Raw genomic sequence first — 24,447 nt, forward strand, 5'->3', positions numbered from 1 at the left:
AAATTTTAAAAGTATAAATATGGATTAAATAGGAAAAGATTTATTCAGTTCTTTAAAATCAAATTTAGGAAATTTAAATAATGAAGAATTAAAATAAGCTGAAAACATATGGAAAATGCTTGATGAAATGAGTGAAAATAATCCAGAAGGCTATAAGAGTTTCGTTAATACAAACGTAAAAAAAGGCTTTGAAAATTTAAAATAAGAAAAAGAAGCAAAAATGGAAAAATTAAAAGTTAAAGTTGAACCAATTTTATTATTAAAAATGTAAGCGAAATTAGATTAATAAAAATTAAAAAAAGAAGAAGATTAAAATCCAGTTTTAGAAGTAAAAAAAACTAAAAAATTAAAAAAAATTAAATAAATTAAAAAGAAAATAAAAGGTATAAATAAATAAACATAAATACCAAAATTAGAAGAAATAAAAAAAAAATTTGATAAAGAAGTTAAAATATACATAAATTTAATGGCTTCGGAAAGGGTAAAAGCACCATTAAATGAAAATGGTAATGAAATAAAAGAATTATCGAAAAGTATTTATTAAATGAAAATAATTCCATATTCAGTTCAAAAGCCAGAAGAAAGAAAAAGTAATTCCTTAGGAAATAAAATTTATTTTTATAATTTTGTTATGAATGATACTTTTTGCAAATTTATGGGTTCTTAAATTGCTTTAGGAGATTAATTAATAAATTTTATAATAGAAAAAATGCAATAAGAAATTTTATTTAAAGTAAATCCATTACTAAATAATTATAATTTCTAAGACTATGAGGATATTCTTTATTATAAAATTGAAAAATTATCAATAGTAAAGCATAAGAAGAAAAAATTTAAATTATAAAACGGAAAAAACGATATTCCTTTAATTTTTTTAGACCTAGAAGTTGATAAAGAATAAGAAATAGAAAAGTAAATTCAAAAATAAAAAGAAGAGATAATTTATAAATAATAATAAGATTAACCTTAAAAAGAACAAATACTAGAAGGACTCAAAATAGTTGATAAATAAAATGTTTCTATTTCATAGAAAAGCAATAAAAAAATTTTGATTGAAGAAATTTCAAATAATTCTATTACTTCGTAAGATGATCCTAATATCAATAAAACTATTGTAAATAAATAAAATAATTAAATCGAAAAACCTTCATATGTTTTAAAAGAAGATGCCCAAAGTATTCTTATTCAAATTCTACTACCTAAAGTTGATGATTTTGGAGATATTGCGCTTGATATATCAGAACTTATAGTTAAGCTTGAAATACTTTTTACATACAAGTTAGAAATTAATCTTCCAAGTAAGATTAATATTGAAAAAAGTATACCAAAATGGAATAAAAAAACTAAAACTTTAAAATTAATATTGAATAAATGAATTTTTATTTGGATATTATAATTATTATTTTTATAAAGTTTTCTATTCAATAATAACTAATTTGTTTTTTTTTATGAATTTTTATTCAATTATTTATTATTTTTTATAAAAAAAAAAATTAAATAATTAAAAATATCAATTATAAAAAAATTAAAAACTAAATATAATTATTATTCTATTCAACTAATAAATGTTATAGATATAATAAAATTAAGTATAAACAAATTAATAAAATAAAATAAACGAAGCAATTTCTTAATTAAGAGCACTTTTTTTAAAGAATATAACATTTTAAGTTAAGTAAATAGGAACTAATATTTGTTAGGTATTAATTTTTTTTATTTTTCTTAATTTTTTTTTTTAGATATTTACTCCACTTTTATGCTTAATTTTTATTTATATGATTTCGTTTATTAGTGGATAAAAAGAAATTGTAAAATAATTAGATTATCCTTTTTTATTTAATATACCATCACTTTCATCTCTTTATTCAAAAGTAAATATAGATGATTGTATAGAATGGTATTAAATATCATTTGATTAAAACGCAACTTAATATACTAAAGATTTTGTTGGAAGTAACACCGGAAACCAATTTTAAACTAATAAAGGTTTACTATCTAATGTATTCTAATAATAAGGATGTGCTTATAAAGCTTAAATAGATGAAAATATAACAATAAATTCACCTTTTTTTAAAAATATTGTAATATTTTATAATACATATTTACCTAATAAAATATATATTATTTATGTAATTAGAATACCTAAGATATTAACAATTAATTAAAAGATTATATATAATAATTAAATGAAATTGAATATTAAACATTTAAATAAAATAAATGTAAAAAAAATAAATATAAAATATTAAATTAAATATATTTAAAAAAAAGATTATTAATATTTAATTCCTGATGGTGGAATTACTTTTTACGAAGCTTCAGAATAAATATTAAATTGTATTATAGAAATAAACGATTTACGTTACCCTAATTATCATAGAAATAATGGAATTACAAAAATGATGTAATAATAATTATTAATTAATTTTTATTTAAATTAAATAATAGTTATTATAATGACTAATTTAAAGAATAAATCAATATGAGAATTACTGAAGGGCAAATAAGTCTTATAGATTTAGTAACAAAAGCATATATATAAAAATTATATCCAAATGTATGGTTAATATCAGGAATTTAATACTTACCAAAAGGAGAATTTTAAAAACCTTTAGCTTAATAATTAATAACGATAGTGGGAGGAACATTATATCCATTAGCATTAAGCTTATTATGTCCAATATTTATGTATTTAATTGTTTTAGAAAAAGAAGAAAAATTGTTAAATATGATGAAGATGAATGGATTAAAAATGAAATATTATTGGACAATAAATTTCCTCTTTTTTTTATTAATGACATTTTTGACATTTTCTTTCTTTTATTTTTTGGTTATTTAGTTTTATAATTAAATTTTTTGTAAATACAAGTTTCTCATTATTAGTAACAAATAAAAAATATTTATTTTAAACTAATAAAAAAAAATGAAAAAAAGTCATTAATATTGTTTTCATGGGGTTTAGCCTAAATAGGAATATCAGTATTTTTCGCATCATTTATAAAATCAGCAAGTACTGCGACAATAATAGGATATTTACTATCAATATTTATTTGTTTAATATCAACAGTATTAAATATAGCTATATATCCATTTCCTTAAAAAATTCCTTACATATTAAGAATGTATGCACCGATAGGATTTTATAGGATCATTTTTAGTCTTTCAAATTCTTGTTTATTGGAAAATTGTTTAGATAACTTTTCTTAAATTTCTGACGAACTATAAGATTGTTTAATTTATTAATTTGTTTGTTTTTCTTTTTTTTATATTTGGAATTATTTTCAGTTTCAACTATTTTACATCTCTTAAATTATTCAATAGAAAATAAAATATATAAAATCAATAAGTTTCTCTTGATAATTAATTCTAATAAATATAAGATGAAGATGCACAAAAAGAATAAGAATTTGCTAAAAACTTATCACCCACAGTAAATTCAGAAGAATATCCTTTAATAATAAAAAAACTAACAAAAGTGTATAAACACGCAGCACATAAAGCTGTAAATGAGTTAACTTTCGCAGTAAAAAAAGGTTAAATATTTGGTTTATTAGGACCTAATGGAGCAGGAAAAACTACACTTATATCTATGCTTACTGGAATTATAAACCCTACATCAGGGACTGCTTATATAGCAGGGAAAAATATAATAAATGAAAAAGAAAAAGTACATAAATATATAGGAGTTTGCCCTTAATTTGATTTATTATGGGGAGATTTAACCATTAAAGAACATCTCTTATTTTACGCTAGGCTCAAAGGAATAACAAAAAAAGAAGAAAAGGAAGAAGTAGAGAAAGTAATAAAGAAACTTAATTTATAAGAATTTTAAGATTTTTAAAGTAAATAATTATCTGGAGGAATGAAAAGGAGATTGTCAGTTGCTATTTCTTTAGTTGGGAAATCTCAAATTGTTTTCCTTGATGAACCATCTACTGGCTTAGATCCAATTAATAGGAGATATTTATGGGATATAATACTTAAATGTTAAGGCGAATGTGGTATCGTTTTAACTACTCATTCGGTTTTTATATTTACTATTATATAAATATGTTATTTTTTATTAAAAAAAAGATGGAAGAAGCTGATGTTTTATGTAATAAAATTGCTATTATTACAAAAGGAACTTTAAGATGTATTGGAAATCAAATTAGACTTAAGAATTTATATGGATAAGGCTATCGATTATATATAAATTGCTTAAAAAATCAAATATGTTAATAAAATATTAGTCATTTAATTAATGATATAGTTCCTAAAGCTGTAAAACTAAGTGAATTTAATAATAAATATATATTTTAAGTTCCATAATAATATAATAAAATTATATGCGATTTATTTTATTTAATAGAGAAGCAAAAATAATATTATTAAATTTCAGGTTTATTTTTATTTTTTTAATATTTTTTTATATATCTATATATATAAAAGATTGGGGAATATCATTAAGTAGTTTAGAAGATGTCTTTATGTTTATTACTAATAAATATTAATAATGAATAAATAAATAATCAAAAATAATTAATAATTAAAATTAAAAAAATAAATATAAAATTTATAATTATATATAAACATAAATATTTAATTTATATATATATATATATATATATATATATATATATATATATGATATATGTTAAAATATATTTTTTTATTAATAATTAAATAGTTTAATAAAAAACTATTAAATATTATCTTTTTGATTATAATATTTATTTTAAATTTTTTTTTTTTATTTAAAATAAAAAATTAAATAATTAAATAATTAAATTTTATAATCTCTATATTACTTCAAAGAACTTTTTTCTATATAAAGTATTTATTTTTAAGACTTTATTATAAATAAAGGTAATAATCTATTTTTTTTCATTCTTTTTTTTTGAAAATTGTAAATTTATAAAAAATAATTATAAATAATGTAAAACATATATCAAATATTATCATCTTTTTTTTATGTATTTATAATATTAATAGATTTAATATGCTTTATTTTTGAATAAATATTATATATTTTTATATCTCTTAATTATTTGAATATATATTAATGAAGATATTTTTTTAATTTTATATTTTTTTTCTTAAATACTTTGGGATATTTTGCTATATTTACATTTAACATAATCATAAGATTTATTTAATTCTTATTTCTTTCTTATAAATTTAATTATTTTAATTTTCGTATAAATTTAATTATTTTAATTTTTATTTATTATATGCATTAAATTAATTATCAACCTATCAATAATTTTTATCATTATTTTAAATTCTTTAAACTTTTTGTATAATTAATTTATCATTTTTGTATAAATAAAATTATTCTTTAATCTATTTTTAAATATATTATATTTAGAAATGTAAAAAAATTTTTGGCTTTTTTATTTTTGAAAAATAGAATAGATAATAATATTATATATATATTTTTTATCGATTCTTTACGATCTTCTTTTAAACTTTTAATATTTTATTTTTAATCTTAAAAGCTATTGTTTCTTAAATTTTTATACGGTATTGTTTTGCTTTTCTTAAAATTATATTAATAATATTTTATATATGATATTAATAGATCATTTTAATAAGTTTATTATTTATAAAATATTAGAATCACTTATCATCATCCTTTTTGTTTTATTTTTTTTCAAAAATAAATAAATAATTTTTACAATTTGTTTTAAAATGAAAATTATTAAAAACTTATAAATCTTTAAATTTTATTTTTACAAGAAAATAATTAATATTATTATTCAACAAAAGCTTAAAAAATATATTTTTTTATTAAACATTTAATTTTAAATTTTTATATTTATTAGTGGACATTCTACATATAATTTTGCATAAGGAATTATTTGACTTTTTTTTTTATTATTAGTGTTATATTATAATAAATTTTTAAATATTGAAAGTTACAATAGTTATAATGCTAAAAAAATTGTTGAAAATAAATGAATAATTAAATAAAATAAAATTATTGAATACATATATTCATAATATTATTAACATTATTATAAAAAAATGTTATATATATTCATTATTATTAGTTTATATAATTTTATATTTTTATTATTAATAAAATAAAGCTATTTATATAGAACCGACGGCTTTTATTTTATTGATTTTTTTTTTATTTTGTAAATAAACTAAACCAATGTAATTTTCTAAATCTATATTAAATCATGATTTATATTTATTTGTAAAAACAACTTATTTAAATAGAATGTGAAAAATCTTCTCTAAATTAAAACATAAATATGATCTCTTTGAATAGAGAATATTAATTTTTTATTGGTTTTGTAATATTTGATTTTTCAGACACAATAACAATATTATATGATAAACCAACTTCGTACGATTATTAATGTTTATAAACAAAAATTTCTATTTCATATATATAAAATAAAACAAATTAAATTTTACCTAAAATAATTACTAATAATACATAAACCACAAAAATATTGGCGTAAAGATATAGAAAAAATAAAATATTATAAAAAAAAATAAAAAGAATGCAAAATAAAATATAAAAATATTAATTTTAGATATGATTAATTAAATTAGTATTAAATAAATATATATAAGATATTTATAAAAGGCAATAACAATATTTTATTAAAGTAAACTTCTTTATAACTAATAATTTGTAGATTTTATAATAAATAAAAGAATTATTATTAATAATTATAAAAATTTTTAATTATTTTTCAACAAAAAATAAAGAAATGTTAGCTGATATTAAAAATTCTGATTATTAGTTTATAGGATAAATACAAATTATTTAATTTAATTTAATTTAATTTAATTTAATTTAATTTAATTTAATTTAATTTAATTTAATTTAATTTAATTATCTAATATCTAATAAATATTATTTTATATTTTCTATACTTTGTATCTAAAAAAATTTTAAAATATACCTTTATTATCAAAAAAACATATATATATATAATAAAATATATATATTTTAATATATATATTTATATATATAAATATATATGTATATAAATTTTTCTTTAATTAATCTTTTTTTAAATATAACTAAAAAGTTATATTTTTAAATAATTGAATTTTGTTTAAATATATATATATATATATATATATATATTATTATTTTATGTATTTATATATATATATTTATATATTTAAATTAATGATAATCCTAAAAATTATATACTTGAATTAAAGAAATTTTTATTTTTATTAATCTTATTTATTATATTTTTTATCTATTTAACCTATCAAAGAATCTAATAATTTCACAATTTCAGAAGATTTTAAATTTTATAAAATCAAATAGTTTGCAATTATTTTTTACTATTTTTTATCAAGATATATATAAATTCATATAGATTATCGCTTAAAGTCAAAATAAGACAATAATTGATAATTTGAAAACATAATATTATAAAAGTAACTATAACTATTCTTATATATTTTTTATTTTGTTTTATAGAACAGAATTTCAAAAAAAATTGAATGTGGAAGAAAATTAATTAAAATCAAAAATTTATTTTCCTTAATTTTTTTATATAAATTTTTGAAAAAATAACTAAATATCCAATTAATTATAAATAATTAAAAGTAAACTAATCTTATAATAAATATTTTTTTTTACTATTTTTTTTTATAAAGAATTTCTTTTTAATATTAATTAGATAAATTCTTTTTTGAAAATACTCTTAATAAGTTATAAAATAAAAATAAAGAAAAAAAAGTATATTGAAATTTTTTAGTTTGTAAATTATTAAAATATATAATTTATTTTATAAATATTTTTTTTTCATATTTAAAACTGTTATTAATATATATACTTTTATTTATTATTTTCATCTATTATTGTTAAATTAAAATCAAATTATTTAATATTTTCATATATTGTTTTCAAATTAAACTAACTATTATATATTAATTATTATTTCTCTTCATTTTATTGAAATTCATCTAATTTTATTTTAAAATATGTTTTTCCTTAAATAAAAAATGGTTCAGTATTTAATAAAATCATTAAATTATTATCTAAAAAGCAATTATTTTAATTAATTAAAATAGAATAGTATAAAATAATATTATTTATTCAAAATGGCAATGACTTTAAACGTTAATGTTTTATAAGTAAACTCTCTAAATTTATTATTCATTTAATTAAGGATATTCTAAAAAGCCTTCTATTTAACTTTCTTAATCTTTCCATTTTATTTAAAGAATCTAATTTAAATTTCTGAAATCATCCTTATTGATTTTCTATATTTAGAAAACTTTAATTAACTTATCTATCTTATTTAATAAATTATAATTTTCTATTTTCTCTGAATTTTCATGATTTTTTTAAATAAATTCAATATTTATCTCTCTATTCTTGGAATTTTCTAATTTTATTATTTTGACTTAGATGTAAAAAAAATTGTTTAAATAATAGTTTTTAAAATTTTCTATTTCTTCAGCTATTTCGTTTTTTTCAAAGATTTAAATACTATCTATTTTTACACATTAATAAGTTAAAATTTATTTTTTTATATTTAATTCTTTCACATAATTACTTTGATCATTTTACATATAAAATATTTAAAAAGTTATAAAAGATAACTTTTTATATTTTTTATATTCAAATAATATATAAATTTATATATAATGATATACATAAATATATATATAAATAATAATAATAAAAAAACTTCAGAAGGATTTTATTTTAAAGAAGGCAATTGTAAATATATTTCGTTTTCATTTTAATTTTCATGTTTAATTTATTAAGCAAGGATTAATGTTAATTTTTGATTAAAATTAATTTATATTTATTCGAAATCTTAATAGTTGTATTAAACTAAGAAATTAATTTAATAAGAAAGAATATATAAATATATATAAAAACATTATTAAATAGGAGGGTTTTTATAATTGATACAAACTAAAACTTTAATTCTACTAACAGGAACCTAACTATTATTTTAAGGACTAATTTAAACTATATTTATTATGACTATTCAAAAATTAAATTATCGAATTCGTCATTCTCACCAATAATTTCGCAATTTAAAATTGGTTATTTTTCATAAATAACAATTTCTTTTAAATTATAAAGTTTCCTTTTATCATCAAGATCTTTTTTTTGATGATATATATATAATTAAAATATATATTTTAAAAAAAAAAATATTTACTTTGTTTCATAGTGAAACCTTTTTCATCAACCAATTATTAATATAAAGTATTAAAAACTCTAAAATTTAGCCCTAAAATTTACAATTTACCCGCACTTAAAGCTTTTGTATTCAATTCAATAAAAACTTCTTTATCATTTGAATTAATTTGCACACTTTTCGGATAATTTAAAACCTAAACACCTTAAGTTTCTAATGAAATACAATCAATAATGTACTAAATTTTTAAAGGATTAGCAAGCTTTATTTTAAAATTTATATTTTCATCTATACTAAATTTTAAATTGTTTAATCCTTTATTTTAAAATGGGTTATAAATAAATATTGATTCTTTTTTAGATTAAATTATGGGTTTTATGAAATTTTCTTAATCGGAAGGAAATATTTCAATAATTAAAAGCTATGGGGTCTGATTCATTATGAAGTAATCATATTAACTCAAAATAAGGATTTATTTGATAAAGGTAATTAAATATGTTTTATTTATATTTTATTATTTAATTATCGAATATTCTTAATATCAATTTTATAATTTTTGATTTCCTTTTTTTATATATATTATATAAATTTATATATATATTATATTTTACATTTAATTATCAGTAAAGCTCTCATACAAATCATTTAAAATTGAAAATTTATATTTAAAACCAACCTTACTTGCATAATTTTCCTTCATTATTGAAAGGACTTAACTCAAATAACTAATAATATTTCGCACATATTAAAATTAGTTTTTGAAAAATTTATTAACTTTCCTTTTATAATAAATATGCTGCCTATTTTTTAATATTGTAAATATAATTTATTTTATTTTTTAAAAAAAATCTAAAATTATTAACTTTTCGTAAATAAAAAGCATATTTTCGCTCGAATTTCAGACTTTTGTACATTGAAGCTATTTTTTAATATTATTAAGAAAGATAATATTTATCATTAGTATTTTTGAACAATTCAAAAATGTTTACAGCTTCATTAAATTCAAATTTGAAATTTAATTATTTAAGAGAAATTAAATATTTAAAAGTAAATAAATAAAAAAAATATTCGAATTTTGTTTTCTAAATGTTAGTTATAGTTTCTTTCATTTAAACTATTAATTCTTGTTTTTTAGAAGTATCATTTTATAATATGTTATAATAAATACAAGCACTCATTCCACAAAAAGAACCTGCAATCCATAAAAAATCATCGGTTTTTTTTTATAACTTAATACCTTCTTAGAAATAAATAATTGCATCTTCAGTACTTAAAAACATTTAGGAATATTCGCCCATAGTCTTTTATGCCCTTCCATCTTTTCTTTTCTTCATCTTTGATTAATCGTTTATTTTTTCTTCTTATTAGTTTATAAAAATTGCGTTTTAAGAATCATTTCTTTTTTTATTTTTAATAATTTTTATTTAGTTAATTCATATTTTTAATTTACATTAATTTTTCGAATTATGTAGATAAGAATATCGATATTTCTAATACAAGTTAGTTTATATGAGTTTTTAATTCATTTATAAAAATTTCTTCATTTTATAAAGTTTAAATATTTATATATATAAAACTATACTCAAAATTTAAAATTGTATTTATCTCTTATTCATTATTATTACCAATAATAAATAATCTTAATAAAGATTATCTATATTATTATAAATTCTATATATTATTATAAAATATAAAATCATAAAATCAATATTTTAATTAATACATTTTTTAATTATTAATATTTTAATTTAAAACTTTCAATTTCATTTAAATCAGTCAAATTACATATTGCAATTCCAAAAACAGGTTTTCTATTTTTATAATTAAGAATTTGTTTATATTTTACAAGTTTTTTATTATATTTACATAAAGATATCATATCCTATCCATTCAGTTTATTGTATATTTTATTAGAATTGTAAATCTAATATTTTTTTATTCCAATCCTTTTATTAGTTTATTTTTAAATATATCTTAAATAAAATAATTAATTTTTACTTTATATTTTAAAAAAGGAGATAGCTTTATTTATATAATTTTTTTAATTGATTAATCGATTTCCATATTTTATGTTGCTTTATTAAATAAAATCAAAATATCATCAAATTTTTCTTTTTCAAAATTTATTTAATGAGTCTGAATTAATGTTATAAAATGCTCATCAAAACTTCTATAAATATTATTTTTTGGCTACATATTCTTTATTTATTAAACTATTTATTAAGTTATATCTTTATCCATTTTATAAATAACTTATATATATATATAGAAAATCGTATAATTTATATTTTATTTATTTAAAAATATATTTTAATTTATTTCTAATAATAACTATAAAAAATAAAATCAAATAATATAAGATATAAGCATTTATATTTAATTATTTGAATTTGAATTTAATTATTTTTAAGGTTTAAAACAAATCCTTTAAAAAAATATAAAAACATAAATAATTTATGTAAAAAAAAAAAGCAAATAAAGTTTAATTTATTAAAAATTATTTTTAAAATGATACGTAAAATAAATAAAATAATTTAAAATCAAGGTTTTATGTATCTTTTAAGGTTTATGAATAATTTTTTTTTGAGGATTTTAAGCATCATTTATAATAAAATAAAATAAAAAAATAAAAAGTTATAAATGAAAATTAAAATTAAAATATTTTTAACATTATTCTTAATAAAAAATATATTTTGCTATTTAAATTATAAAGAAGGTAATGCTTTATAATTTTGCTTTTTTAAACATCAAATACCTCTTGATCTTGAATAAGATCCTGATTTACATAAATATAGCGGTGCATATGTAAATACAAGAATATATAGAAATGGATTGAAACTTTTCAATGATTGCTTTTCTTATTAATTTAAAATGTATCCTAATTTAGATTCAGTATAAACACTTGCTACATTATGTCCTTTGATAACTCTTGATACAGGATATTAAGAATAAATTGATAAGCAAAGAGATTTATTGGATTGTATTGCTAAGTTAACTCCTTTTACAAATGAAAATAAATAACGTATTTTATTATTTTATATTAGTATTTTATGGTTTATATCTTCACTAGTATTATGATTTTCTATTTATTTTATTAAATAAATTTATATTCAAAAACATAATTATTTATTTAATAATTTTTTTTATAATTATATTTAATTTTTTTTATATATTATTGTTATCGTATAAAAAAATAGATTATATAAAAATAAAAAATATTAAGGTTAAATATAATTTTATAATTAAAAAAAATTCCAAAACAAATTAAAAGAAAAGTAATATAAATTATTCACAATAAATAATAAACTAAAATAAAAATAAAAATAAACATATTTGTATATTATACTAATAAAAATAATTTTCATATTAATTATTTTAATATTTTAAATTTGTTTTTTAGAATTATTGTTTATATAATATTAAATTAATATAAATATTTGCTTATTTTTTTTAGAAATAATATTTTTTATTTAACAAATAGTATTCTAGAATACTTAAATTGTATATTTTTTTATTTTATATATATATATATATTAAATATCCAAATATTTTTAAAAAATTGTTAAAAAAACATGTAAATAATATTAAAAATATAAAATTATATTTTAAAATTAAATGGAAAAAAAGAATTTTACTTGATTATTAGATATTTCTAGAAAGCAATAAAACCAAATAAAAAAAAATAAAATTAAAATAAAAAAAAAGATATAATTTTTTTTTACAAATAAAAGCAAAAAACTAAAAAATATTATTAATAAAAAATTAAATAAAACAAAAAATAAAAAAATGTTCCTTTAAAAATCCTTAAAAACATCTAGTAAACTTCTTACTTAACAATTCCCTTTCTTCTTTGCCGCCAAAGAATTAAGTTTTGGCAACGAATGTAGATAAAAAATGTTAGTAGGTTGTGAAAAACTTGCAGACGCTGTATAAACTACATTAGGTCCCAAAGGGCGTAATGTTGTAATTGAACAGTAATAAATAAATTCATATATATATTTTTTTTAAAAAAAATACAATAAATAGAACATTTGGATCTCCAAAAATAACAAAAGATGGTGTTACAGTTGCTAAAAGTATTGAATTTTCTGATAAATTTGAAAACATAGGTGCTTCATTAGTAAAATAAGTTGCTTAAAAAACCAATGATGAAGCCGGAGATGGAACAACCACTGCCACTATATTAGCAAGAGCAATATTCAAAGAAGGATGTAAATCAGTAGCTGCAGGAATGAACCCTATGGATTTAAGAAGAGGAATAAATTTAGCTGTAGATCATATAGTTAAAACTTTAAAAAATAATTCAAAACCTGTCAATACATCTTAATTAATTTCTAATGTAGCTACTATTTCTGCTAATGGAGACCGTGAAATCGGAGATATTATTGCTAAATTAATGGAAAAAACTGGAGAACATGGAACTATAACAGTGGCTGATGGTATTTTATATTTTTATTTAAAAATATTTTTATTAAAATATAAAAAAATAAGGAAAAACATTAAGTCATGAAATCGAATTTGTTGAAGGTATGAGATTTGATAGAGGATACATTTCTCCATATTTTGTAAACAACACAAAATCTTAAAAATGTGAATTAGATAACCCTTTAATTTTAATAGCTGAAAAGAAAATATCTAATGTATAAAGTATTTTACCTTTCCTTGAACATGCAATGAAATAAAACAAACCTATCCTTTTAATTTGCGAAGATGTTGAATCTGAAGCTTTAGCAACTTTAGTTGTAAATAAAATTAGAGGAGGTTTGAATGTTTGTGCTGTTAAGGCTCCCGCTTTTGGTGATAATAGAAAATCTATTTTAAATGATATTGCTATTTTGACTAATGGTGTTGTAATTAGTGAAGAAGTTGGCTTAAACTTTGAAAATGCGGAAATTAGTATAAAATTATATATATTATATATATAATATTTATAAAAAAAAAGATGTACTTGGAAGTTGCAAGAAAGTCATTGTAACAAAAGATGATACTGTCATAATGGATGGAGCTGGTGAATAAGAAGCAATAACAGAAAGATGTGTTTAAATAAAAGAATAAATTAGTAATAGCACCTCAGAATATGATAAAGAAAAACTTTAAGAAAGACTAGCTAAATTTTAAGGAGGAGTTGGAGTTATTAAAGTAGGAGGAGCTTCAGAAGTAGAAGTAGGAGAAATTAAAGATAGAATCACAGACGCCTTATGTGCTACTAAAGCTGCTGTTTAAGAAGGTATTGTTATCGGAGGTGGTTGCGCTTTATTATATTCTTCTAAATGCTTAGATTAATTAAAAGGAGAAAATTTCGATTAAAACATAGGTATCTAAATTGTTAAAAAATCTATTTAAATCCCTTGCAAAACTATCGCAGAAAACGCCGGTAAAGAAGGAGCTATTATTGTTGGTAAACTTCTTGAATAAAACGATGAAGCCATTGGTTACGATGCCGCCAAGGATGTCTATTGTAACTTATTTGATGCTGGAATTATTGATCCAACTAAAGTTGTTAGAAGAGCACTTATTGATGCAACCTCTGTTGCCTCTTTAATGATCACTTCTGAATGTATTGTTGTTGAAGATGTTAAAGATAAGAAAGATGGTCCTAAAATGCCTATGGGAGGTATGGGTGGAATGGGTGATATGTATTGAAAAAATAAATTTTACGTTTTTTTTTTTTATAATTATCAATTTTAGTTATTATTTTGTATGTTTTTTATTTAAGTATTTTATACATATTTTTTTTTAAACACAATAAATCATAAACCTATATATTAATTACAATTCTATTAAAGATAAATCTTTTATTCAATAAATGCAAAAATTCACTATTCTCTTTTTAATAAAATTCATTAATTCTATTAAGCTTAAGAAGATAAAAGGCTTTTTAAATCAAAATCAGTATCATTTTCTAACCATTTTATTCTTTTGCTTTCTTCCCAAATCCCTAATTTTACTGATCCATCAGGTAATATATATTTACCTTTGCCATGTTATCTAAAAAAGGAAAAAAATAAATAAATACTATTTATAAAATATATAGTTACTTTCCATTCGTCCAATTTCCCTCATATCTTCTTCCATCAGCCCAAGTATAAATTCCATAGCCATTCTTTTTATCATATAAATATTCTCCTTCATATTTTCTTCCATCTTTCCAAGTATATATACCTTTTCCATGCATATTATTATTAAGCCAATCGCCCTTATTTTTTTTAGTATTTGATATTAATGTTTTTTTTATAAAACTTCATATCTGCGTCCATCTGCCCATATATAAATTCCTTTCCCTGAAATTCTAAATGAAATTTATAATAAATTAATAAATGCTTAAAACAAATATAAAATTAAAAACCTATTTTCAAACCAATTACCTATATATTAAGAATTATCACTCCAAATATATTTCCCTTCGCCATGCTTTTTGCCTTCTTTATAATATCCTTCATATTTTGATCCATCAGTCCAAATTTCTATTCCAAATCCATCTTATAAATCATCTTTCCAATGACCTTTATTTTATATCATTAATTTTCTTAATAAATAATTAAAACCTTGATAAGTAGCACCATTAATGTGTATATAATTTCCAAAGCCGTTTGCTTTATCTTATTCCCATTATCCGTCATATATATCACCATCTACATGCCAAAATTTACCTTATCCGCTTACTTTATTATCTTTCCAATAACCTAAAGTTTTTTTTTTTTTTTAAATTAAAAATTTATAAATAAAATACATTACCTTCGTATTTTGCTCCATCAGCCCAAGTTTAAATTCCATAGCCATCTCTACATTTACCTATAATTTTTTAAAAGATATTAAAAAGATAATATAAATTAAAAAATATTATAAAAAAAGTTAATATAAACAAAATTCTTTTGTATTAAGAAAATAAAACCAATCCACTCTCCTGTATATACAACTCCAATTTGAAATTCAAAAGGAGCTTTTTTTTCTCTTTTTAAATTTTAATTATCATTAGTATTAATATTAGATATATCCTCATCTTGGGTATTTCTTTAATCTTCTTAAAACTAGATTTACAAATTATTAAGAAATTATTAATCACTTTCAAAATTATTTTTAGTTTATATTTTAATATTAATTTTTTCTTAATTGTTTTATATTATCAATTTTTCATCTATATTATCGTCACTATATTTTTTTTTTTCATTATCTTTATAATTATTTGAATAGATATATATTTTTTTTGCTGGATTTTATTTTTCTTTTTTATACTTTTATTGCTTTCATTATCAATACTATTTTTTTTATTACTATTATTCAATTTTTAAGAGTTTGAATCTTAATATAATGCTGCAGTTCCTACATTTTAATTTACATCTCCTTATTCAGTTTTTATTTCTGTTTATTTATTTGCTTAACAACATGCTGAAGAGCAATCTTATCCCATAAATAATTTATATATTATTTTTAGTTAAATAATAAATATTTTGTTTTTCTTTAGCTTTAATTAATTAAAACTATAATAAATTCTATATAAAATATTTTATTTATATTTTCTTTTTTTATAGTATTAATTATAATTTTTATTATAAATAAATTTATTAGATTTATAGTTTATTAATTAAATATATTGAAAATTAATTGAAAAAGCGCAAATCTTTTTAATTTAATAATGGTATATATAATTGTTTATTTTTATATATTTACATAAAATTTTAATAATTTTATTCATAAATTATTTATCAAATATTTTTAAATATAACATTTTTTAAAAATAATTAAAAAATTAATAAATAATCTTATTATTAAGTATTTTAAAAACAAATTATAATTTTAAAAATTTACAAATTTATTAAAACTCTAATTAAAATTAATTTAATATAAATAATGTAATAAATAATTTAAAAATAACAATAAAATATTAAATAAATTAATAAATCTGATAACTTTATTTTCAATTCAATTAATAAAAAATAAATAAATATATATAAAATTTTAAATTAGTATATGTTAATATTTATAAATTATACCATTAATTATTATAACCAATAATATAACAAAGATTTAAAAACAAATGACCTGAATATTATTATTAATAGTAAGATTTCCTAAGCTTTTGTTAAGATTTATATATATAATATATATATATATATATATATATATATATATATATTATAATAGATTTAATAATAAAAGTTAAATCTTTCTATTTGGAGCAATTAATTATGGAAAACAAATTTAAAATTTAATAAAATTTATGGCAAAATTTATATACCAATTTAATAATTAAATAAAAACATATAAACGAACTTTAGGTTTAAAAAATATAAAAAGACATAATTTTAGTTTATAAAAAAAATTAATAAAATACCGAATCTTTTAAAATATTCAATACTAAAAAATCTAACAGCAAAAATTTTAACAATAATTAAAAATATAATATTAATTTAGGATTAAAAAAATTATTTAAAATAAAATAAAATTAATAGCATAACTTCTATAATCTCTGGATATTTAATTTTTAAAAATTAAATAAATTTATGCCTTTTATTTTATCTACAATTAAAAAAATAACATGATGATATTAATTATATATGTGATGACGGCTAACCTAATATTTATTAAGTTATATAGAAAAATAATTATAAATTAAATAAATATATATTAATTAAAATTATAAATTTTTATTAAGGTCTTTAATTAAATGTTTATTATTTTTTTAAAAAAATACATAAAATTATATTTAAAATATTAATTATTATCATTAATACAATTATTATAGCATATATAAATAATTTTATAATTAATACGTAAAAATAACAATTTTATAAAATTAAAAAATTACAATTTATTTATTTTATTGTACAATATGAACCAAAATTATTAATAAGAGAATACATTAACAGATACAATGTTTGAATGTCCAATTTGTTTAAATATATTATTAAGGCCTGTAACTCTAACTTGTGGGCATAAGTATTATTTATAAATTTAGATTATATCTATTTTTTTATTTTTATTATTTATAAAATATTACCTTTAAATAAAGCTTTTGTGAATAATGTATTAAAAACGAACAGTTTTGTTTATTAAAATAATAATGTCCTGTATGTAGAAAACTATTTTTAGTTAACTTAAGAGTAAAACAAAAACAATAAATAATATAAATATCTAATTCTTTAGATTCACAAAATTTATTCATATATTATATTTATTTCTTTTTTAATAAATATTTTTAGATAATTAAAGTCAATCTTCTTTTAGATATATTTATTAATGAATATTTTAAAAACAATAAGGTATAAATTATATTTAATTATTTTAAAAACATTTTTTTTTAAAAAAAAGGAATATTAATAAAAAAGAAATTAATATTATGACAATTTAAAATAAAAAAAATTAGCAGAATATAAAAAATATTAAGCAAATTTTGGAAATAAATAATAATATTATCTACTTACACAAGAAAATGTTTACCTTTTATATCTTTAGGTACATTTTATATTTTTAAAATATAAATGGTTGTTTTTATAATTAAAATAATAAAATTTAAAAGGATTTTCTATATTTTTACTATATTTAATAAAATATTAATTATCTAAAATTGATGTTATAAAGCTAGAATTGTCATACACGTAACAATTAAATAAGATTTTTAGTTTGATAAAATACTCAAATACAAAAAGTGATAAATAAAATAAAGAATAAACAGAGAGTTAATCTTAGAAAAATTCAATAAATTTATAAAATTTGGTTTTTACTAAATTAATTAAATACTTATTTACTAATTATATAAGACTTTCTTTACCTTCTGAATCATAATGAGACTAATCTATTTTCTTCACAAAAATGTACTTAAATAATATAACTAAAAGAATATAAGTTTAAAAAATATATATGTATAAAATAATGATAAAATTTAATTTTTTTTCAAAAAACAACTAATCCAAAATAAAAAATAATGTTTATTCTAAAAAAAAAGATTACATATTAATTTAAATAATAATTTCTTATTAAGTAAAATTATTATAAAAACGATAAATAATTAAAAAATTAATATTTTAAAATTTTAAAATTTTTAGTTTAATTCAATTAATAAACAATATATAATTAATGAAAAAAATATAATATTAGAGCATATTTTTATTCTTTATGTATAAAATTATCGATTAATAAAATCAAATGAATTTATTTTGTAAAGATGGAAACATATTAATCAAGAAATTTTTTAATCAAATTAAAAATTTTAAAATATAATATATAAATAAAGTAAAAATCATATATTTTATTTTTTTATAGTATTTATTGTAGGTATTTTAATTTTATACTAATTCAAATCTTTAGCATTTAATATATTTAATAGATTTTCCTAATTCTATGAATATTTTATTTACTTCTTATTTAGAGAAGTTATCTATTTCTATATAAAATAAATTATGTTGATCGCTAAAGTTATTAATTTATTCCTAATTAATCAATATCTTCTTTTGCTTATTCTAAAATACTACAAGTAAATAAGCTGTTTCTTTATTAAATTCCCCAAGAAATTTTTTCATATTATTTAATACTAAATCAAAGCAATTTTCTAAATTTTTATTTAATAGTAAAATAATTCCATCTACATCATATTACTTTATTTAATTGTAATTTGTGTATAAAAATAATTGTGTTTAATAATTTTCAATTTATATAATACGTTTAAATAAGTGTTAATTATCTTTAAATTTTTTAAGAGCAAAAGTTTTAACTATTTCTTTAAACGCATATTAATTTTCATAATAGTCATCATATATTAAAACATTTATATATTGTTATTTATTCATTTTTAAATAAAATACTTTTATAATTTTTTAAAGGTATAAATATTTATATTTATTTTATTAAAGTATTATATTTTTAATTAATTTTTATTAAATAAATTTTATCAAGATATTTTATTTCTTTATTTTACAAATTTATAAGTGCATATAAATATTTTTTTTACTATATTTCCTAAATAAATTATATATTAAAATTATATAAAAATAAAACTATCTATATCTTTTTATAATTTTTTATATTGAAAAAATAAATTACGTAAAAAATGGCGATAATTATTCCAAAACATAATCGTTAAAAAAATAAAAAATCTACTTAAAAAGTATTTCTAGTAATATCTGGAATGGCAATATCAATATTTATATATTATGCTTTATTTGATAAATAAGGAAATCAAAATTCACTTAAAAATGGTGATTATGTTGAAGGCAAAGACTACCAAGTAAAAATAAATAGCTAAGGTGAAAAGTAATATTACATTTCTAAACAACTGAAATAAAAAGCGCATTAACATTATGGTATTCACAATAAACCAATAAAAAAAGAAATAGATTAAGCATGGGTAGGAAAAAAGTAAATAGCGAAATAAATAGCAGAATATTTTTAAGAATTTAATACGAAACCAATGAATTTATAAATTCATTATGAGAATAGATAATAATTTAATAAATTTCATATGTCATTAATAAATAATGATAAATATTGTATAAATAGCGATTAATATCATATTCTTCATCCTGAATCAATTTTTGAAAATTATTATATATTATCAGGTTTTTTTTTTATTAAAATTAAAATTAATATAAATACAAAATTAATAAAGATTTTAGAAACACAGATATTGCTAGAGAAGTAGTTACAGATTTTGGAGTTGATGTGTTACCAAAAATAGGAGCTTCAATGAGTTATTAATAAGAAAATAGTCGTACATAATAGATTCCTTTAGAAACTACTTTAATACATTCAAGTATTTCGCGTTTTCATCATTTTCATAAATTTAATGCAAACTTGTTTTGTACATATTAATCATCTAATCACATCCCTGGAAAGTGGGCAATTACAGGAAAAGATTTAGTGATTGATAATTATAGATTATATAAAGAAAAGAAGTTTAAAAATAGAGAAGAGTGTGATGCTAAAACTACTTTCATGCCAGAGTCTTATCGTTTATATGATCCATAAGAATGCAAATAATTCTTTGATTATATTTAAAGTGATGAATATAAGAAGCTAATAGAAAAATAAGGAATAGCCTTTATAATAAAGCAAGGAAGAGATATTCATAGAGGTGAAGGGATAACATTATTAACTCCAAATGAGCACAAAAACTTTTTATAAATGTATAATAATGGTAAAAAATGTAAAGATATAAAAAACGATAATGATACAGATGTATATTAAGTATAAAGATATATTAATAATCCTCTTTTATTAGACGGACATAAACTAGAAGCAAGAATATATTTTTTTATAGCAAGTACAGATCCTTTAATTATATATTGTGAAAAATTAGCCTTATTAAAGAAATGTGCACTTCCTTATGATAAGTTTAATTTTAAATAAGAAACTCATGTGTGTAATACTTCTTTGTCAAAAAAAATAAGTGACGATTTTGTAGTTGAATTTGCTTTGGAAGGTTTATAGGACTATCTTTTAGAACACAAAATAATAAAAGATAAAAATTGGCTTGAAAATAATATCTATCCATAAATCTATTAAGCTATTATTCATTTAGTAAAAAGTGGTGAACATGATTTATTTAAAGACTCAAGAGTAAATGAAAACTTTGCTGTTGATTTTTTAATTGATGATGATTCTAGAGTCTGGTTTTTAGAAAATAATCCAAACCCATAATTACTTAGAAGTTCTACTAAAAGATCCATGAGGCATTTCAAAATGTTTGGTGATTTATTTAATATTTAGTATTCCTATTTAAGATCTAGAGCTAAAAGACTTAATTAATTAGCCCTTAAAATGAAAGATGCTATTGAAAATAATTCGTTTAATAAAGAAGAATTCAAAAGCTAATTTTAGAAGGCCAATAGAAATTTCTTTGAACCGGAATTCTAAATTCTTGAAAATAGTAGTTATGTCAAAATATACGATGATAATCTGATTGGTAAAGATAAATTCATGGGATATTTACCTGAAGGATGCCTTTATGATGAGTGAAATAATATTTTATTTAAAAAAAAAAAAATGTAATATTTTATTAGTAGTTTATATTATAGAATAATTTTATTTAAAATTAATTATAATTTTTTTTTAAAAAAAAAATCTTTTAATTATATACAATTTAATAATAAATTAAAAATATTTATTTAAATATATATTATATTAGCAAAAACAAATTGTTTTTAATAATCCTAATTATATTTCAAAAAGATACATATTAATATAAAACAATTAATTAAATTTCTAGCGTAAAATTTTATATTTTGAAAAAAAATGATACAATAACTAAATTAACAAAAATTTGCTTAAAAACCAATATTTTTATAAAAAAAATTAAGACTTTTTTTTGTTTTAAAATAAACTATAAAAAAACATAATTCTATAAATTTAAATAATCAATCATTAAATTAATAAAAAAGGTATAAATCCATTAGTATAATTAAAAATAAAAAATATGACTCTTTTAAAATTATTATGCTTTTCCTTAATCTTTATAATTATAATTGAGAATCACAAAGTAGAGAGCTCAATAATAAAGAATTTATAAGAAATACCCAACTAAAATAATGATCATTTAGAATCAGATTATTATGAATATATATGCAATGATTCTTTTTAGTTTGGTTATCTGAACAAAAATGAGAAAGATTATTCATAAAAATAAATACAAGAATATAGATCTAATTTTGGAGAACCTATAGGAAATCATTTATTAGATGGAAATATAAGTGCAATTTTTTAAAAAGGAGCCTTTCCTATAATAATCATTTTTTTTTTTTATAATCACCATTTTTATTTTTATTTTATTCTATTTAAATACATTTAATTAAATAAGTAATTTATTATTATAAAAATATTAATTTATTCAAAACAAAATATTTTAAAATTAAAAAACAGGTTTACCTTATTACTTAAAAATAAAAAAACTTGATGCTAATTTAAAAAAAAAAAACTTTATTTATCTCCTTACATTAATTGCTTTTTTCGCTATTTTGATAATCAGCACATCAATAGCAGGACTTTCAATATCTACAACTATTTATAATGAATATTAAGTAATATAATTATATATTTTTAAAAAATAAATTTTTTTTATTAAATAAAAAAAGATTTCTAAATGCTCTTTTGCAAGCTCGTTAGATAATTTAAAGTATTAACAATCTTTCATAATATCAAATAATGAAGAAGCAAACTATGGAGGACTTTATTAATTAAAATAAAGGCTAATTAATATAACATTAAATATAGATGAATATATGAAAAACCTTTAAAAAACAATAAATTAAAACAAATTAGATATGATTTTAGTGAGTATCTAAAGTTTAATTAGTCAAGTAAAAGCTTATGATGGTTTAGAATTGTATAATAAAAAATACGATAACCATATATTTGCTATTTATGATATTCCTTCAACATTCTATTCTTTTGGAGGATTTGGTCCAATAAATTTAAATGGAACAATATTAAATTATTGTATTAAAAAAAAGTAGAACATGATCGCATTTTTTTAATAGTTAAAAAAAAAAAAATTAAATTATTTTTTAATTTATAAACTATTAAAAAAAAGCAAGCAAGTTATACTTTTTATAAAAACAAAAATTATAAAAACTTATTTAAGAATCTAGTGATGATGTTTTAAATAAAATAAAATTAATACATTAAAAATTAAACAGAATAATATAAAGTAATAATTTAAAATAATATTTGAAAAATGGGATAAATATTATAGAAAATACGAAATTCGAAATAAATAATTTTATTGAATAAATATACTAAAAAACTTAAAAAGTATATATATATATATATATATTATATATTTATATATTTATATATTTATATATTTTTTTATTTTTATTATTAAAAAAGTTTGATTTAATTTTATTTATAACATTAATTTTTGTAATACTTAATAATTTTTTTTTTTTATTTTCTAGTTTTATTATTCTAATTTTATTAGCTTATAGGTATTTTTTTTAACAATATATGTTTAAAGTAGCTTTATAATATTTCTGGATATTTATTAATTCAATTTTGATATTAAGTTTTTTTCTTACTTTTTTATATGCTTTATTTACAATTACATTCATGGAAGTTTGCTAATCATATAACTAAATTCTTACCAACCCTGAATAACTTTTTGAATCTAGTTTTTTAAGTCAAGAAATAATTTAAACAATAAAAGAATGCAAAATTTCTCTATAATTAGGAAAAGGATAATTAATTAATACTTTTGGTTTGTCTAGTCCATTATAAGATTTAAATAATTTAAATGAAAATATTTCACTTATTAACTAAAATTAAAATCAAATTAAAGATAAGTTTTACAATTTAGAAAAGTACATTTAATAAATATAAAAACAGCATT

The 24,447-nt window shown here is 17.1% G+C and overlaps 6 protein-coding genes across 6 annotated transcripts, besides 34 other annotated features; 5 read left to right on the forward strand and 1 right to left on the reverse strand. All coding sequences in view use genetic code 6, as the record gives it.

The window, feature by feature from the left end:
- Window positions 1–3: part of a microsatellite that runs on past the window's edge.
- A 110-nt stretch (window positions 4–113) lies between these two features.
- Window positions 114–1,375, forward strand: IMG5_107490 (hypothetical protein; the record flags this gene model as incomplete). The annotated part of the gene is made up of 1 exon (XM_004034967.1): window positions 114–1,375. The coding sequence occupies exon 1, from the start codon at window positions 116–118 to the stop codon at window positions 1,373–1,375; it is 1,260 nt and encodes a 419-aa protein (XP_004035015.1). The 5' UTR covers window positions 114–115.
- Window positions 330–382: a microsatellite.
- Window positions 341–382: a microsatellite.
- Window positions 1,376–1,565: 190 nt separating the features above from the next.
- Window positions 1,566–4,499, forward strand: IMG5_107500 (hypothetical protein; the record flags this gene model as incomplete). Its single annotated transcript, XM_004034968.1, has 4 exons — window positions 1,566–2,404; window positions 2,449–4,024; window positions 4,075–4,381; window positions 4,432–4,499. 4 exons carry the CDS (start codon window positions 1,566–1,568, stop codon window positions 4,497–4,499), a joined length of 2,790 nt encoding a protein of 929 aa, XP_004035016.1.
- Window positions 2,209–2,243: a microsatellite.
- Window positions 4,481–4,528: a microsatellite.
- Window positions 4,482–4,529: a microsatellite.
- A 13-nt stretch (window positions 4,530–4,542) lies between these two features.
- Window positions 4,543–4,635: a microsatellite.
- Window positions 4,588–4,635: a microsatellite.
- A 328-nt stretch (window positions 4,636–4,963) lies between these two features.
- Window positions 4,964–5,046: a microsatellite.
- Window positions 4,992–5,046: a microsatellite.
- Window positions 5,047–5,148: 102 nt separating this feature from the next.
- Window positions 5,149–5,203: a microsatellite.
- Window positions 5,204–5,274: 71 nt separating this feature from the next.
- Window positions 5,275–5,317: a microsatellite.
- Window positions 5,318–6,466: 1,149 nt separating this feature from the next.
- Window positions 6,467–6,526: a microsatellite.
- A 241-nt stretch (window positions 6,527–6,767) lies between these two features.
- Window positions 6,768–6,840: a microsatellite.
- An 86-nt stretch (window positions 6,841–6,926) lies between these two features.
- Window positions 6,927–6,995: a microsatellite.
- Window positions 6,996–7,068: 73 nt separating this feature from the next.
- Window positions 7,069–7,133: a microsatellite.
- A 460-nt stretch (window positions 7,134–7,593) lies between these two features.
- Window positions 7,594–7,618: a microsatellite.
- Window positions 7,619–8,595: 977 nt separating this feature from the next.
- Window positions 8,596–8,647: a microsatellite.
- Window positions 8,596–8,654: a microsatellite.
- A 1,484-nt stretch (window positions 8,655–10,138) lies between these two features.
- Window positions 10,139–10,186: a microsatellite.
- Window positions 10,187–10,783: 597 nt separating this feature from the next.
- Window positions 10,784–10,821: a microsatellite.
- A 13-nt stretch (window positions 10,822–10,834) lies between these two features.
- Window positions 10,835–10,877: a microsatellite.
- Window positions 10,878–12,789: 1,912 nt separating this feature from the next.
- Window positions 12,790–12,832: a microsatellite.
- Window positions 12,799–12,832: a microsatellite.
- Window positions 12,833–12,865: 33 nt separating this feature from the next.
- Window positions 12,866–14,872, forward strand: IMG5_107510 (hypothetical protein). Its single transcript, XM_004034969.1, has 4 exons — window positions 12,866–13,102; window positions 13,155–13,567; window positions 13,620–14,024; window positions 14,071–14,872. The coding sequence occupies exons 1-4, from the start codon at window positions 12,915–12,917 to the stop codon at window positions 14,769–14,771; spliced, it is 1,707 nt and encodes a 568-aa protein (XP_004035017.1). The 5' UTR covers window positions 12,866–12,914; the 3' UTR covers window positions 14,772–14,872.
- Window positions 13,575–13,605: a microsatellite.
- IMG5_107520 (hypothetical protein) lies at window positions 13,632–16,488 on the reverse strand. Its single transcript, XM_004034970.1, has 5 exons — window positions 16,362–16,488; window positions 15,864–16,299; window positions 15,674–15,811; window positions 15,475–15,631; window positions 13,632–15,417 (listed from the first exon to the last, which is right to left on the reverse strand). The coding sequence occupies exons 2-5, from the start codon at window positions 16,126–16,128 to the stop codon at window positions 15,084–15,086; spliced, it is 894 nt and encodes a 297-aa protein (XP_004035018.1). The 5' UTR covers window positions 16,129–16,299; window positions 16,362–16,488; the 3' UTR covers window positions 13,632–15,083.
- Window positions 15,940–15,975: a microsatellite.
- Window positions 16,489–17,071: 583 nt separating the features above from the next.
- Window positions 17,072–17,116: a microsatellite.
- Window positions 17,117–17,216: 100 nt separating this feature from the next.
- Window positions 17,217–17,266: a microsatellite.
- Window positions 17,267–17,793: 527 nt separating this feature from the next.
- IMG5_107530 (zinc finger protein, putative) lies at window positions 17,794–18,977 on the forward strand (the record flags this gene model as incomplete). The annotated part of the gene is made up of 6 exons (XM_004034971.1): window positions 17,794–17,899; window positions 17,996–18,065; window positions 18,139–18,229; window positions 18,329–18,388; window positions 18,438–18,581; window positions 18,646–18,977. The coding sequence occupies 6 exons, from the start codon at window positions 17,794–17,796 to the stop codon at window positions 18,751–18,753; spliced, it is 579 nt and encodes a 192-aa protein (XP_004035019.1). The 3' UTR covers window positions 18,754–18,977.
- Window positions 18,427–18,463: a microsatellite.
- Window positions 18,978–19,179: 202 nt separating the features above from the next.
- Window positions 19,180–19,218: a microsatellite.
- A 714-nt stretch (window positions 19,219–19,932) lies between these two features.
- Window positions 19,933–20,004: a microsatellite.
- Window positions 20,005–20,250: 246 nt separating this feature from the next.
- On the forward strand, window positions 20,251–22,856 carry IMG5_107540 (hypothetical protein; the record flags this gene model as incomplete). Its single annotated transcript, XM_004034972.1, has 3 exons — window positions 20,251–20,680; window positions 20,731–22,075; window positions 22,249–22,856. 3 exons carry the CDS (start codon window positions 20,251–20,253, stop codon window positions 22,538–22,540), a joined length of 2,067 nt encoding a protein of 688 aa, XP_004035020.1. The 3' UTR covers window positions 22,541–22,856.
- Window positions 22,857–23,871: 1,015 nt separating this feature from the next.
- Window positions 23,872–23,923: a microsatellite.
- Window positions 23,872–23,925: a microsatellite.
- A 78-nt stretch (window positions 23,926–24,003) lies between these two features.
- Window positions 24,004–24,038: a microsatellite.
- The last annotated feature ends 409 nt before the right edge of the window (window positions 24,039–24,447 follow it).

The sequence above is a fragment of the Ichthyophthirius multifiliis genome (assembly GCF_000220395.1).
Source record: "Ichthyophthirius multifiliis unplaced genomic scaffold scaff_1120509250885, whole genome shotgun sequence".
Classification (NCBI taxonomy): Eukaryota; Ciliophora; class Oligohymenophorea; order Hymenostomatida; genus Ichthyophthirius; species Ichthyophthirius multifiliis.